This window comes from Rana temporaria, chromosome 2 (genome assembly GCF_905171775.1).
Source record: "Rana temporaria chromosome 2, aRanTem1.1, whole genome shotgun sequence".
NCBI classification, from domain to species: Eukaryota; Metazoa; Chordata; class Amphibia; order Anura; family Ranidae; genus Rana; species Rana temporaria.
The window spans coordinates 534,698,817-534,714,243 of record NC_053490.1 but is presented as its reverse complement, the minus strand read 5'-3'; the positions used below and the strand labels follow the sequence as shown (position 1 = coordinate 534,714,243).

The 15,427-nt window shown below is 49.2% G+C and overlaps 1 protein-coding gene across 2 annotated transcripts in view; it reads left to right on the top strand.

The window, feature by feature from the left end:
- KPNA1 (karyopherin subunit alpha 1) overlaps positions 1-15,002 on the top strand; it is a 113,860-nt gene extending 98,858 nt beyond the window's left edge. For both annotated transcript variants that reach the window (XM_040339175.1, XM_040339176.1), the window contains 3 exons: positions 6,130-6,257; positions 9,217-9,395; positions 9,489-15,002. In XM_040339175.1, coding sequence (XP_040195109.1) covers positions 6,130-6,257; positions 9,217-9,395; positions 9,489-9,676 — 495 coding nt within the window. In that variant the 3' untranslated portion in view covers positions 9,677-15,002. The remainder of the gene's footprint in view (positions 1-6,129; positions 6,258-9,216; positions 9,396-9,488) is intronic.
- The last annotated feature ends 425 nt before the right edge of the window (positions 15,003-15,427 follow it).

Below are 15,427 nucleotides of genomic sequence, written 5' to 3'. Positions count from 1 at the left end.
CTCTTGATCGTGCTCAAGGCAAGAGCCTGGTCCACTCCCCGCTGTAGGAACAGCAGGAACCGGGACACCACGTAAGTACGGGGTGCCACTTCATCTCCTCACACATAGAGATGTATGCTTTCCATGTACGATGTAAATTTTTCGAGAAGTGGACTTCCGTGCACGCAGCATGGTAGAGATTACCGGGCCCGACAGGCCCCGGTCCTTCAGTACCTGGTTTTCAACAGCCACGCCGTTAAAGCCAGTGACCGTAAAGCGGGATGGAAGATCGGGCCCTGAGACAGGAGATCTTCCCTCCGAGGCAGACGCCAGGGGGCGTCTGCCACCAGACGTACCAGGTCCGCGTACCAAGAGCGACGCGGCCAATCTGGGGCGATCAGGATCGTTGGAATACCTTCGGCTTCCACCGGCTTCCACCCTGCGCAGCAGGCGGGGTAGGAGCCTTTAGAGGAGGGAAGGCGTAAATCAGGTGATATTGACCCCAGGGAGCCACTAACGCGTCTGACGCGTCTGCCCACGGGTCCCTTGACCTGGCCACAAACCGTGGTACCTTCCGATTGAGACGGGACGCCAGAAGGTCCACGTCTGGAGTGCCCCATTTTTGGCACAGGATCTGAAACACCTCCGGGTGGAGAGACCACTCCCCTTGATCCAGAGTCATGCGACTTAGGAAGTCGGCTTGCCAATTCAGAACTCCCGGAATGTATACCGCCGACAGGGACGGAACGGACCTTTCGGCCCACCGAAGTATGTGAGCGACCTCCGTCGCCGCGGCCGAGCTCCTTGTGCCGCCCTGATGATTGACGTACGCCACGGCCGTGGCGTTGTCGGACTGGATCCTGACAGGACGGCCCTGTAGCTCCAGCGACCACCTGACAAGGCACAGCTTGATTGCTCGGAGCTCCAGGATATTGATCGGCAGGCGGGACTCCTCCCGAGTCCAGCGCCCCTGGGCTGACTGGGTGCCCCAGACGCCCCCCCAGCCGAAGAGGCTGGCTCCGTCGTGACCACTGTCCAGCGGCACGGAAGAAAAGACTTCCCGGACTGAAGCACCGGAGACGTCAGCCACCATGCCAGGGAAGATTTGGCCAGATGGCTCAACCGAATCTGGCGATCCAGAGAAGATGGGACCCTGTCCCATCGTGACAGAATCTCCTTCTGTAGTACCCTGGTGTGGAATTGGGCATACAGAACCGCCTCGAAGGAGGCCACCCTCAGACCCAGAACCCGCATGCAGAAGCGAAGAGATGACCACTTCTGGGTCAACAACTGTCTCACTGCAGATTGCAGGGTCAGCAGGTTTTGCGATGGGAGGAACACTTTTGTCTCCCCCGAATCCAAAACCAGCCCCAGGTGTTCCAGCCTCTGGGACGGAACCAACACTGATTTTCTGAGATTCAGAAAACCAGCCAAACTCCTGCAGAGTCCGACACGTGATGGACACGTCCTCCTCTAACTCTGAGCCTGAAGAAGCTCTCAGGAGAAGGTCGTCCAGGTATCCCACGATAGCGATCCCTCGCTGCCGTAGCAAGGCCAGGATCGGGGCGAGCACCTTGGTGAACACCCGTGATGCCGACGCCAGCCCGAACGGGAGGGCCACGAATTGATAGTGGTCCTCCCCGATCGCAAAGCGCAGATACCTTTGGTGGCTTGTGCAAACGGGAACATGCAGGTATGCGTCCATGATGTCTAAGGACGCCATGAAGTCCCCCTGGTGGAGGGACGCTATGATAGAACGGACCGACTCCATCCTGAATCGCTGCGCCTTGACAAAGGAGTTGAGGGCCTTTAGGTCCAGGATAGGGCGAACCCCTCCCTTCTTGGGGACCACGAACAGATTGGAGTAGAACCCCCGAAACCGTTCCAGCGAGGGGACCGGCACAACCACCCCCCTGTCCAGAAGAACCTGGACAGCCCCGGACAGGGCTAGCCGACGATCCGGAGGAAGCTGGAGGTTGGATGGAAAAAATCTGTTTGGGGGACAAGAAAGGAACTCTATCTTGTACCCCGAGGCGACCACCTCGCAAACCCAACGGTCGGATAGAAGAGAATTCCACCGATCCACGAAGTCGTGAAGCCGTCCCCCCACCCGAGACCCGGGCGGGGGCAGACCTTCATGCGGAAGCAGGCTTGTCCGCAGGCTTGTTCGGTTTTTTGAACCAGGGGCGCTTACGCCCGGCAGCAAGGGCTTTTGCACCTTGCGGACCTTTTCCAGCCGCGCTGGCGCACGAAAAAAAAAACCGCTTAGGGGGTAGTAAAAGTAGGACCTTGCTTGCGGCGAGGTTCCCTACCCTTCCCCGACTGAGGGAGCAAGGTGCTCTTACCTCCAGTGGCATCCTTAATGATGTCATCCAGGGATGCCCCCAAAAGCCGTCCGCCCTTAAAGGGCAAATCTATCAAGGCCTTTTTTGAGGACTGGTCAGCCGACCAGCACTTCAGCCATATAAGGCGGCGCAGAACCACTGCGTAGACAGAAGCCCTGGAAAGCAAAGGAATCTAATCCATATCCGCCTCGCAGAGAAACTTCTGACCCTGAATCAACTGCTCAGCCAGGTCCCTAGAGGACTCGGAAGCACCCTGGACCTCCAGATCCTGCAGCAGGAGCTTCGCCCTTTCAGTTAGCGTCTGAGCAACCAGGGCGCCGGCCAGAGCCGGCCTTACCGCCGAACCCACCACCGAGAACAGGGAGCGGGCCACGGCCTCCACTCTCCTATCAGCGGGGTCCTTGAAAGCAGGAGCCCCCTCCACAGGCAACGTAGTAGCCTTACTCAGTCTGGACACAGGAGGGTCCACCGACGGAGGAGTGACCCACTTTTTTAAAAAGTCCTCCTCCAGGGGGTAACGGGTAGCAAAGCTTTTAGGAATAGTAAAAGCCTTTTGCGGTGTATCCCATTCCTTATACAACATATTGTCTAAATAAGGAACACAGGGGAATACCTTAGCGGTACGCGGTGGTTTGCGGAATCCAAAAGGGACTGACACCGCTGGTGTCTCCGCCACATCCTCTAAATGAAGAGTCTCACGCACCGCAGTAATAAGAGCTCCAACAAATTCCTTGTCAGCAGACTCCGCAGCAGAGTCATCCTCGCTGTCCATGTGGGTTAAGCCCGCATCCTCTGACATGACAGAACCAGAAGCATCAGATTCTGCGTCAGAGATATCCCCAGAAACAGCCTCCGGGGGGGGCGCTTTTTTACCCCCCAACCGAGCACTGGCTGCTCCAAACCTGGTGAGAAAAAGACTCCAGGACAGCCGACACCGACTCAACAGATGTGGCAGGGGAAGGGGCGCTTAAGGGTTAATTCCGGCATTGTGAGGAATGAGGGGCCTGATTCAGGCTCCATATTGCAGCTGCCGTGTCACCCCCACTGCCAATGGCAGGAAAAAAGTCCCCCACAGGTCACCTCCCGGCCGCTAGAGCACAGTATGGGGCCCCCTGAGACTCACCACCCTCTGTACAGCGCGGTCTGTGAAGGCAAGTGTGTGCTGAGGAGAAGCTGCAGCGCTGCGTCTGTCCCCTCAGATGATTCGCGGTCTTTTTTCCCCGCCGAAACGGCCACTAGAGGCCGAACTAGTGCTGAAAACGGCGCCGGCCACAAGAAAATGGCCGCCGGATAATACAAGCGCGGCTCCGGCAAAATGGCCGCCGTTGCGCAGTTTTAAAAAGACAGTGTACCCAAAAATGACAGTACACCAAAACAGCACACAGCACACACAAAAATGCCCAGAATGTCCACCACAGTCCCCTGCAGTGACACAGAACAGCCCCAGCCATACCACGAGTGAAAAAAAAAAAATGAGCCCCAGAGAAAAAAAACCCCTGCACAGCCGTCACCCAAAGGGGGAAGGAGGGAGAGGAATAAGGGAGAGAGGAAAGCAGGGAAAAACCCTCAGTCGACCTCCCAAGGGAAAACATTCCAGCCAGACCACTTACCTGAGTAAGGGGCCACTACTTACCTGTCCTGCGACTACCCGGCTGGAGGTATCCCAGACAGAACCAACGTCCGCGAACGGCATGGTTGTCAGCCAGACACACTGTGACAAGGCCATAGAGACCGGTCATATGTGTGCCCTAGAACCGAAGTTCCCCGGCCGCCCCTGGAGCAATGGGGCCTGTCGTGGACGTCCCAAAGCGGAGCTGAGGGCCGGCACACGCTCGAAGGCCGAACCTGGGGGGACTACAAGGGTCGAGGACCCAGCCTGTCTCCCAGTCGGCTGTTGATAGAAGAATCGCAGGATTCAAAATAAAATAAAAAAGCGAGGAAAAAACTCGCAAAAAGCAAAAAAATTTTGCAAGAAAAAACACCAGAGTCCAGGACTCCAGAGAGAGCCTGACTCTCCTGACGGTTAGGCAGAAACAAACTGAGGCTGCTGAAGCAGAGTGGGGGTTATGCCTGGGGGAGCCACGCCCCCTGGGAGGAGCGGCATGAAGGAAAGTTTTTAACACCTTAAGTGCTGTAGAATTCTGCCTAAATCTCCTGGTAGGAAGAAGCATAACCCTAAGGTCAAAGGATGCTGTGTCCGTCTATGAACGAAAGAGAAACATCATTTTATTTTTTCCAGCTTGCTCATAGCTCAAAAAAGTTTTGTCCCTTCCACCTCCAATAAAAAAAAGCAGGTCAGGTTTTTATAATCTTCTACCATCCAGCAATGTTTCTGGCAGACACGTTGCTCTTTCTGCCGATCTTGACTCCACGTCCTGTGAACTCGGGGAGTCAAGGCTCCTCCCCTTTTTCTGTATTCACAGTAGAATGCTGCAGGGAGCAGCGCCATGTCATTATGTTGTCTGATCAATATTCCTATCGCACACGTTCCTGGTAGAAGGGGGTCCTGCGTGGCTCCGACGCATTGCACCTTTTGTGATGTGATCTCTTTTCATGAAAACTTTCTGGGCGAAATTTGTCGATCCATGGTGCGCTGGTGGATATGTACGCTCATGTCATTATGTGACGCTGCCCCCTTCAGGAGAGGACCTGTCAATGTTGTCAACCGTCAGTAATTTTACTGGCAGCCAGTAAAAAACAGGCAATTTTCTCCTGCCAGTAAATGGCAGTAAAAGTAAAAGGTTGCCAGTAAAAAATATGGCTGTGATGCTTGGATAGGCCCGGAGCTGGCAGAGACCATCCGAATGCCTGCTACAGTGTGTTCGGGGCGGCTCTGGCAGAGGCGGTGCCTGAGCATGTCCTGTGATGTCATTGTGTAAGGCAGCTAAGCAGAGCGACCAGAGCCTCGTGTGCAGGTCGGGAGCAAGGCAGGCTGGGAGCGGGACTGTCAGTGCTGTTTAGACTGGAGGGATCACCTGGCGTGGAGAGTGACTGTTGCTGGGACTCAGGAGGGGACATGTTGTGTCAGTGATCTGTGCTGCTGCCCACTACTGTCATTGTCACTGTGAGTCGGTTTCATATGTGTGTGCCTGACGCAATCTAATTTTTTACCCTCCTGAGTCCTTTCCCTGAGCTACTTAATTTACTATATCGAAAATAAAACAAGAAATACGTTTTTTGCATTATTATGCATCTTATTTCATATTGCTTATTGTATTTGTTTGTAGCCTAAATACTGAAATTTGCACTTAAGGCTCCATTCACATCTAGGCGGACGAAATCGCGGCGTTTTGTCCTGCAAATAGCGGCGTTTTGTACCGCGATTGTCCGCCTAGATGTGCCCCTAGGATGTGCCCCTCTATGGAGATGGTTCCCGAACGCCGAAAGCCGCCTGAAAAAAAGGCCCGGGACCTTTTTTCAGGAGGCAGGCGTTCGGCGTGGAGATGTGAACCATCTCCATAGAGGGCAATGTGTTTCCAGCCCTCTGGCGGCAGCGGCGTCGCACTACAGGCGACAAAACGCCTAGGTGTGAATGGGGACTTAAACTGTAACTTTTTAAACTTTTGGAAATGCCAGTAAAAACTTGGCTGTGCTAGTAAATTTTGGGTGGTTTGTCAGTAAATTTCAGTCTGCTAGGTTGGCACAACTGGGACCTGTGGTGATCTAAGACCCAGCCAAAGACACCTGAAATATAAAAATCATTATTTTTTTAGGTGTAGTATTGTGTTGGAGGCGAAGGATGGTGGGCTTAAAGGTGCGAGCGAATTCACAAGCCCTGGTGTAAATGTGTATTGTTTTCTTACAGACGGTGATCGACGCAGAGATCTTCCCGGCTCTCATTAACATCTTACAGACGGCGGAGTTCAGAACAAGGAAGGAGGCTGCGTGGGCCATCACAAATGCCACTTCCGGGGGGTCAGCAGAGCAGATCAAGTAAGTGTGTTATCTCCAATGAAAAAACAAACTCTTACATGGTGTTTACCACCCACAGTCTGTAGATTATTATTCCTAATTGTACAGAACAAGATACAGGAGTTGATTCTTAGACCCTGAGTTGTAGGCTTCTGCCTTCAGGTGATTGGACGCTGGCAAAGGCTTTCCTGGGAACTGCCCCCCCCCCCCCCCCCCCCCCCCCCCCACTAACTGACATCGCTAGTGAGATTAAGGCCCCATTCACACGGACTGTCAGTTTTGACGGCAGACCTGAACGGCCGCTCCATGCAATCCTATGGAGCGTCGAATGTCAGCTGTGACATGTCCGCTGACATCCGACCCTATCCGATCCGCTAAAAACAGACGTATGGGGACACGTCCCCATCCGTCCATGGCGGATCGGGTAAGATCTGACATGCTGTCCGTTTTCATCAGATCGCTCCATAGGAGGCAGCGGTGCCCGACAAGCCCCTCCCCGCTCAGTGAGCAGAGAGGAGCTTGTCATCCGTCGGCTCTGCGGACAGATCTCCCGCTGAGCTGGCGGGGGCAGGCGGACTCTGTAGCGACGGAGTCCGCCTCGTGTGAATGGGACCTAAAGCCCTCATACACACGATCGGACTTCCATCAGATTTTTCCGTATATTTTTGTCCGAAGGGGCATTTTGCCGTGAACTTGTTCTGCGTACACACGGCAGAACTTTTTCAGCCAACTTTCACCAAACCACGTGTTTTTTTTCATCTTTTTACCGCCACCCTTTGGGAAACTTCTGCTATTGTTGTCTGATGTTTAGCATTGGTTCTGAGCATGTGTGTTTGTACTTTGGACTTTAGTCCGATGGACTTGTGTACACATGACCGGATGATCCTCCATCGGACATTTGTCGAAAAGTTTGAGAGTACGCACAGCGAACATTTGTCCGTTGAAAAACCCGACAACAATTGTCCAATGAAGCATACAGACGGTCGGACTGTCCGATAAAACACGTCTGTCGGAAAGTCCGATCGTGTGTATGGGCCTTAAAGCGGTTGTATACCCGCGATGATTTTTTTTTTCACCTGAAAGGCAAAAGCCATAATGAGCTAGTATGCACCGCATACTAGGTCATCATGAAATACTTACTTTGGAACGATGTGTAGGGAACTTACCTGGTCCACGCTGAGCGAGATGTCATCTTGTGTTGGCGTGTCTTCCGGGTATCGCCACTCCAGCTCTGTGATTGGCTGGAGCGGCGATGTCGTCACTCCCACGCATGCGCGCGGGAGACTTTAATCCGGCAAGGTCCGGCGGCTGCCGGCCCTTTAGCCGAGGCTCCCCGCTGCGCATTCGCCGCTGCAATCAGCGGCGCATTGCGAGGGGATTATCTCCTAAACCGTACAGGTTTAGGAGATATTCTTTATACCTACAGGTAAGCCTTTATTATAGGCTTACCTGTAGGTAAAAGTGGTAGTAATGACTTTACTACCACTTTAATACAGTGATCAGTAATAATACTTGGCATTCTTGACAAGCTGGGTGACAGGAGTGCTCAGGAGGGCAATCAAGGGGGTTAACTGCGTGCCTAAGAAGTGTATGTGTGCTGTTTGTACTCACTGATCATCTGGCTGGAGTCTCTCCTTGCTTTCAGTTCTGATTGTCAGGTAAAAATCCACCCAGATCTGTGTGTTGTGTTTACCAGCACACAGATTTCTGCACTATGATTTGGCCACAGCTGATTACCAGGTATACAGCCAAAATGATTGGCTGTAACCTGCTTAAATACAAAATCAGAGGAAATGCACAGTACATGCCAGCAGGGGGCAATTGCCCCTAAACCAGGAAATACACTGCAACGTACAGGTATGTCACGCTACCTGGAGCTGCCGCCCACCATTAGTAAATGTACTGCTGACAGTCAAAAAGAGGTTTAACCACTTAAGACCCGGACCAAAATGCAGGTAAAGGACCCGGCCAGTTTTTGCGATTCGACACTGCGTCGCTTTAACTGACAATTGGCTCCCAAACAAAATTGGCGTCCTTTTTTTCCCACATATAGAGATTTCTTTTGGTGGTATTTGATCACCTCTGCGGTTTTTATTTTTTACGCTATAAACAAAAATAGAGCGACAATTTGGAAAAAAAAACAATATTTTTTCCTTTTTGCTATAATAAATATGCCCCAAAAATATATAAAAAAACGTTTTTTTTTTTTCCTCAATTTAGGCCGATACGTATTCTTCTACCTATTTTTGTGGGGAAAAAACGCAATAAGCGTTTATCGATTGGTTTGCGCAAAATGTATAGTGTTTACAAAATAGGGGATAGTTTTATTGCTTTTTTATTAATTTATTTTTTACTACTAATGGCGGCAAACAGCGATTTTTTTTTTTTTTCGTGACTGCGACATTATGGCGGACACATCGTACAATTTTGACACAATTGTCCTTTTCACAGCAAAACATGCTATAAAAATGCATTGTTTACTGTGAAAATGACAATTGCAGTTCGGGAGTTAACCACTAGGGGGCGCTGCAGGGGTTAAGTGTGACCTCATATGTGTTTCTAACTGTAGGGGGGCGGGGCTGGACGTGTGACATCATTGATCGTGTTTCCCTATATTAGGGAACACACGATCAATGACAGCGCCACAGTGAAGAACGGGGAAGCCGTGTTTACACATAGCTCTCCTCGTTCTTCAGCTCCGGGGACCGATCGCGGGACTCCAGCGACGATCAGGTCTGCGGCCGCGGTCACGGAGCTTCGGACCGGGTCGCGGGTGTGCGCCCACGACCCATGGCTGGGCACTTAAAGAGGACGTACAGGTACGTGCTTGTGCCCAGCCATGCCATTCTGCCGACGTAAATGTGCAGGAGGCGGTCCTTAAGTGGTTAAATCGTCTTTCTGCCACCATAGTACCAAAACTCTCTCTCTGGCTAATGATGTAATGCTTATAAGACCCCTGATCCTTGTTGTATTTATTCAGGTATCTGGTGGATCTGGGCTGCATCAAACCCCTTTGTGACCTGCTTACCGTCATGGACTCCAAGATCGTCCAGGTGGCCCTCAACGGACTGGAAAATATCTTGAGACTGGGAGAACAGGAGGCCAAGCGCAATGGAACGGGCATAAACCCTTACTGTGCCCTCATCGAGGAGGCTTACGGTAAGTGCACAGGCAGAAGGTTATACCTGGAGTTAGCCGAGTACATTCACAGAATGATGATGACCCCTCCTGTGCTTCCCCCCCCATCTCCAGGTCTAGACAAGATTGAGTTCTTGCAGAGTCACGAAAACCAGGAGATCTACCAGAAGGCGTTCGACCTGATTGAGCATTACTTTGGCACTGAGGACGAGGACACCAGTATCGCCCCACAAGTTGACCTCAGCCAGCAGCAGTACATATTCCAGCAGCGAGAGGCACCCATGGAGGGATTCCAGCTCTAAGTACAAGCAGAGGGGGCTCAGCATGTCACAGAGTAAACTCCACGTTCTCCTTTCAGATCCTCGCTCCATTGTTTGCAGCGTGCGCAGTGCACCGTTCTATTCCCTCCTCTCTCCCCCCTTCACTTGTACTTCCCCCTCTTTTTTATCTCCACCTCCCTCATTGCTGCCTTTTTACTTTTCTGCTCTATAGAAGCAGCTTTTAGTCTCCCACCTTTAGACTTCCATCTTTTGTTTTATTCCCCCCCCCCACCCCCCACCTTTGTCTTCCTCCCTCTCTTTTTCCCCTTTTTTTTCGACATACAGGCGCTGTCCGTGGAGCCAGGAGCGCATCTCCCGGGGGGGGCAACAAAAGAGAAGCCTCCACCCCCCCCTTCCCCCTGAGCCTCTGCAAACGCCGCTCTCATGGTGTCAACCCAATCCGATGTGCTTTTAAACATATCTCCATTTCAACCTCCGACTCGAATACGTACGCTACAAAGGACGTCAAATAAAAAACGAATCGACTCCAGTGACGAAGATATATAAAAGACCAACCGAACAACCTGACCGGTAAATCCAGGACCCGAGGAGACTTTTTTTTTTTTAAACCGTCAGGACAAAACGTACAAAGACATTCAAGACGCGCTGGTGCGAAAAAAAAAAAAAAAGAAAGATTCACCTTCATGGCAACTGCTGCCCCGGCTTCACGTCGTGAAAAAATCGGAGGAAGAGCCTTGGAAGCTTTCCTTTTATGAGATGTGCAAGCCTGAGCGAAAAAAATAAAAAATAAACATCAGCAACGATGTGAATAAATAATAAAAAAAAATGATTACAATGCGAGGGAAAAAAAATAATTCGCCTTTAGCAGGATCGAAGAAAACGTTTTCCATAAAACCGTATCTCTGATCACCTCAATGCGTGGAAGAAGGTGGTTCAGCTGTTTCAATGATCTCTACAGGCTGCCTTGAGTTTTTTTTTTGTTTTTTTTGTTACTTGCTCACGTTATTTTGTGTCTCTCAAACCCCCTCCCCAACACCACGAGACTGTGGACTACCGCTGTCCTCCCCAGAGACACACGACAGACTTCAAAATTCTTTTGTGAAGACTTTTCTAGCGACTCTCTTTAAATTACAAAACTGAAAAAAAGAAAAAAAAAAAAAAAAAAAGAAAACCTCCCCGTCCCTACAAACTGACATCCAAGAAATGTGATTAGACGGATCGTACTTCTGCATGCCGATTATTTTTTTGGTTTTTCAGGCCTTCGACTCCTGAATTTTGGGCTTCGCAGGCAAAGTCTTCTTTACCCCCTCCCCCACCCCTCCCTTCATATATCTGGTTTACAGAGAAAACCCAGTGTCGTTTAGAGTATATATATTTTTATTTTTCATGAATGCAGCAATTTTGGTTTGCTGTGTAAATTATTGCATTATTTTAATGTAAACATTATATGTTCCCAAATCTATTATTTTTTTTTCTAAAGGTCGCAAGGTGGTGACCTTTTTTTAAAATCCGCCCCCCTCCCCCTTGCACCGGACGGGGAGCACAGTATGTCCGGAAAGGAGGCACACAGCTCGGCTTTGTGCTTTTTTTTTTTTTTTTATTATTATTATTTTTTGGGATTTACAACCTTACAGTAAGTAAAAAAAAATCCATCGGCATTTTCCTCCCATCCCATAAAACGATCGCTCTCTGTCTGGATCGGCACATGAAAGCACAAATCATATCGTTTAGCCTTTTTTTTTTTTTTCTCCGTTGTGTTTTTCTGTCAGGTACGGTCCACAGGATTTCATCTCAAGCATTTTTTTTTTTGTGTGAAGCTGCTACTCATGATGTAATGTTCTTTTTTTAAGGGCATTCACAAATCCGGTGTTGTTCAGTTGAAAATTTGGGAATTTGATTATTAGATATCTTTTCTTTAGATTGCCATAAAAAATGGCTTTGAGTGCCACTCCAAATGCCACTGCTAATGCTCTGGTGATTCACTGAAGAAGCGGGTGCCAGCATCCTTAGAGCTCACCCTAGCCCAGTGAATTATACCGAAGCGGAGAGAGACGCCGCACACCAATCAGTCTGTGTATTCAGTATGGAACTAAAATGGCCTTCGCCTTGGCTCCTCCAAGGTCATGCCCTCCAACGCATTTCATCATTAGCGGGCGTGGCCTGGGAGGAGCCGAAGCTGAGCTGGTTCTAGTGGAGCACTCTGAATAAAAATGTATCTAATATGGAAAATTAGCATAGACTGGGCCCATCCCCTGAAGATCCAGAAAAGATCTAGTCATAGACTAATATAGTCATATGACTAAGCCCTGTGGGTGGGGTAAAACGCTTCCTGTGTATTCAGTATGGAACTAGAACAGCCTTCCCCTTTGCTCCTCCCAGGTCATGCCCTCCAACGCATTTCATCATTAGCGGGCGTGGCCTGGGAGTAGCCGTAGCTGAGCCGGTTCTAGTGGAGCACTCTGAATAAAAATGTATCTAATATGGAAAATTAGCATAGACTAGGCCCATCCCCTGAAGATCCAGAAAAGATCTAGTCATAGACTAATATAGTCATATGACTAAGCCCTGTGGGTGGGGTAAAACACTTCCCGTGTATTAAGTATGGAACTAGAACGGACTCTGCCTTGGCTCCTCCCAGGTCACACCCCCGAAGCATATGACCAAACCCTGTGGGGGAGGTAAAATGCTTCAGAAGGCATGGCCTGGGAAGAGCCGTGGCTAAAGGCCGCTCTAGTGCAGTACTATGAATAAAAATGTATCCAATAGGGAGAATATAATAGGCTGGGCCCATCCCCTGAGGATCCCGAAGAGATGTCGCACAACCCATGTATTCAGTATGGAGCTAGAATGGCCTCCGCTTCCTCTCCCGCTCCTCCCAGGTTCACAAACAATCCACAGAGAATGATGTATTGGGTGCTTCTGGCCCTCACTGATAGTTATAAAGAAATTGTCAATTCATCGCTACAATACAATTCACGCTTTATCCTTTTTAAAAATGCTGCAAGTATAGAAAAATCCATGTTGATCTGCTAGAAATCAAGGGAGCTTCTGACTTCCTGTAGTAAGCCGCCAACACTGCCTTTGCAGTTAGTTTTCTGTAGTTGCAGCATTTTAAGGGTGGTGTCCTTTCATAAATAAGGGTGGCGTCCTTTTTTTTTTGTGCCACATACCGACAGCTCAATGTATACCAAATAGAGAAGATAGCCTTCAGCCTCAACTCCCCCTCAGACTGATATGTACCAGATAGTGAAAAATCGCCTTCAGCCTTAGCTCCTCCTCAGACCACACCCTCTAAAGTGTTACATCCCTGGGGTGGGATGAAAATCAATGTATACCAAACACTCCAACGTGTTTCGTCCTTGGAGTAGGACAAAACTATACCAAAATAGTCAAGATCGCCTTCAGCCTAAGCTCTTCCTCAGACCACACCCTCTGACGTGTTTCGTCCCGGGGTGGGATGAAATGCGTCAAGTGTAGTAGTCTCAGCAGGAGCAAAGCCGCTTTTAACTATTTGTTATACATTCAGCTGTCTGTGTGGCTCCTCTACATTTGATCTTTTGCTAAGCTCTTGGGGATGAGCATTTAGATGCCAGCAACCCCTTCCGGTGGATCACCTGAGCAACTTCTCTTGGCACTTAGAGTGGCGTTCCATGAAGGTTTCTACAGGTCGCAGTGGCGTCTTTATTTGTTTTGGGCGACACAAGTTCTGCTAAATTGGAGCAGAAAGGAACGGGTGTTACTTTTGAGATCCCCATGTCCATTTAGGTTTTTCCTCTAGCCTGAAACTGAACCCATGTTGGGTCTATAGGCAGGCAGATCTAAATGAACGTGTGTCTTGGTTCCAAAAATTCTGCCTGGCACCCAATAGACCTGTGAACGATCTGTGTGTTGCATTAAAAAGTTGCAGGTTTAGAGCTTTGATAGATCATTCAATGGCGGAAGCTCGCCCCCCCCCCAATGCATCAACTTTATTTAGTTAAGGCTCCATTCACACTTGTGCGACCCCAAAGTTGCACGACTTTGGAGTTCAACTTTGGATGGGTGCCACCTGGATGTGACTGGTTGTCCTTCTGCAAAGTCGGACCCACATTTCCACCGCTGTTGCACGTAAAAACATTCAGGTACAACTTTCATGCAACTTTTGAGGGTTAACATTGATGTCTATGGCCCTTAAGTTGTATGAAAGTTGGACCAAAATAGTGCCTGAACTACTTTTGAAGTTGCTGAGGCTTTAAGTCACACATATATGAATGGGTATCATTGCAAAACATGGCGTCCAATTTCGTATGATAAGTCACACAAGTGTGAATGGGGTGTAAATCTTTTCTGTTTGGGCCATCTTCCCTCCCAGCAGGATACATTTGACCTAAAATGATTCTCAATTAAGCAGTATTATGGTAGTCCCCCTCGTTTCTATTGGGGACTCACCGGCCCCTAATCACGAGCCACTGTAATGGAGGGCCGGGCTGTGGGACGTACCGTGCAGACAACACAACGGATAAATTCCTAGCAATAAGGAGCAATGCGATCTCCGAGACACATTGCCCTCTTGTTTTCACCATCATCACCCGTATTCCCCCTCCCCCCAAACCCTGCCAAGGAAATGTCCGCAATTTTTGTTTATTTTTCCGTGTGCCACAGACCTCACCTGTGTTCCTACCAAACGCAGATCACACACACACACACGTCATCCTTCCTTGTATTCGTCATATTTACCTGCTAAAACTTGAGAAACAGACTTTTTTTGATCAAGAGCCAAACTTCAAAGGCCAAGCGCGTCAAAAAGCGAGGGGGAGGCAGGAGGGGAGAAATGGGGTCTCCTGCTCCCCCCCCCGGAAAAAACACTGCACTACGGGGAGAACGAAGGACAAATACACACAGCAATTCTCTTTAACCTTGACTGCACTTTTCAGCTCTATTGGACTGGACCCACGTCCTTTTCTTAGGGGAACTGAGTTTATTTTTTTTTGTTTTTGAGTTTGGGACAGATGCTTATTTGGACATTTTATCCTTCCAGAGTTACACTGCTCAATATCTGTGGTACATTCTATATATATATATTTTTTTTTTCTTACCTGCCTCAGTTGTGTCATCGCTGTATATCAGAGTGACCTTAACCCTTTAGCTGCTGACACTGGTGTCACAGGGTTTCTTCCTCTCTCTTACCTGGGGAACGTGCATGCGAAAAAATCTGTCATTGTTTAAAATTTGGTTTAGAGATTATTATTTTTTAATAAGACTGGCCATACAACCCAATAATTCACATGTTTGTAGCCAAATCTACACAATTTTGTCATTCTGCACTCCTGTTAAAGTCTCTGGATATATATTGGTGGTTTTGAAATAATTGGGTATTTTTTTTGATTTGCTTGAATGATATCCGAGGGTATAACAGACGAGAAGGTTGGAGACCTCACGGATTAGCCTTTCTTGACTGAGAATCCGTGCATGTATAGCATCTTTGTGTCTGCTGCTTTAAGTTGCTTATGTTGTCCCACTGGCATTGTAGAATGATTTTTCAGTTCTGCAGTCCTATAGGGGTTGATTTACTAAAACTGGAGAGTGCAAAATCTGGTGCAGCTGTGCATGGAAAGCTAATCGGCTTCCAGGTTTTGTTTTAGTCAAAGCTTCAGGCCCGGGTTCACACTATTGCAAATTGGATGCGGGATCTAATTCGTAATAGCGGGGGAATATGAATGGCTCTCTATGGAGCCGGTTCACATATCACCGAAGCGGTTCCGGTGCAAATTTGCACGGGGGCCCTGTGCGTCT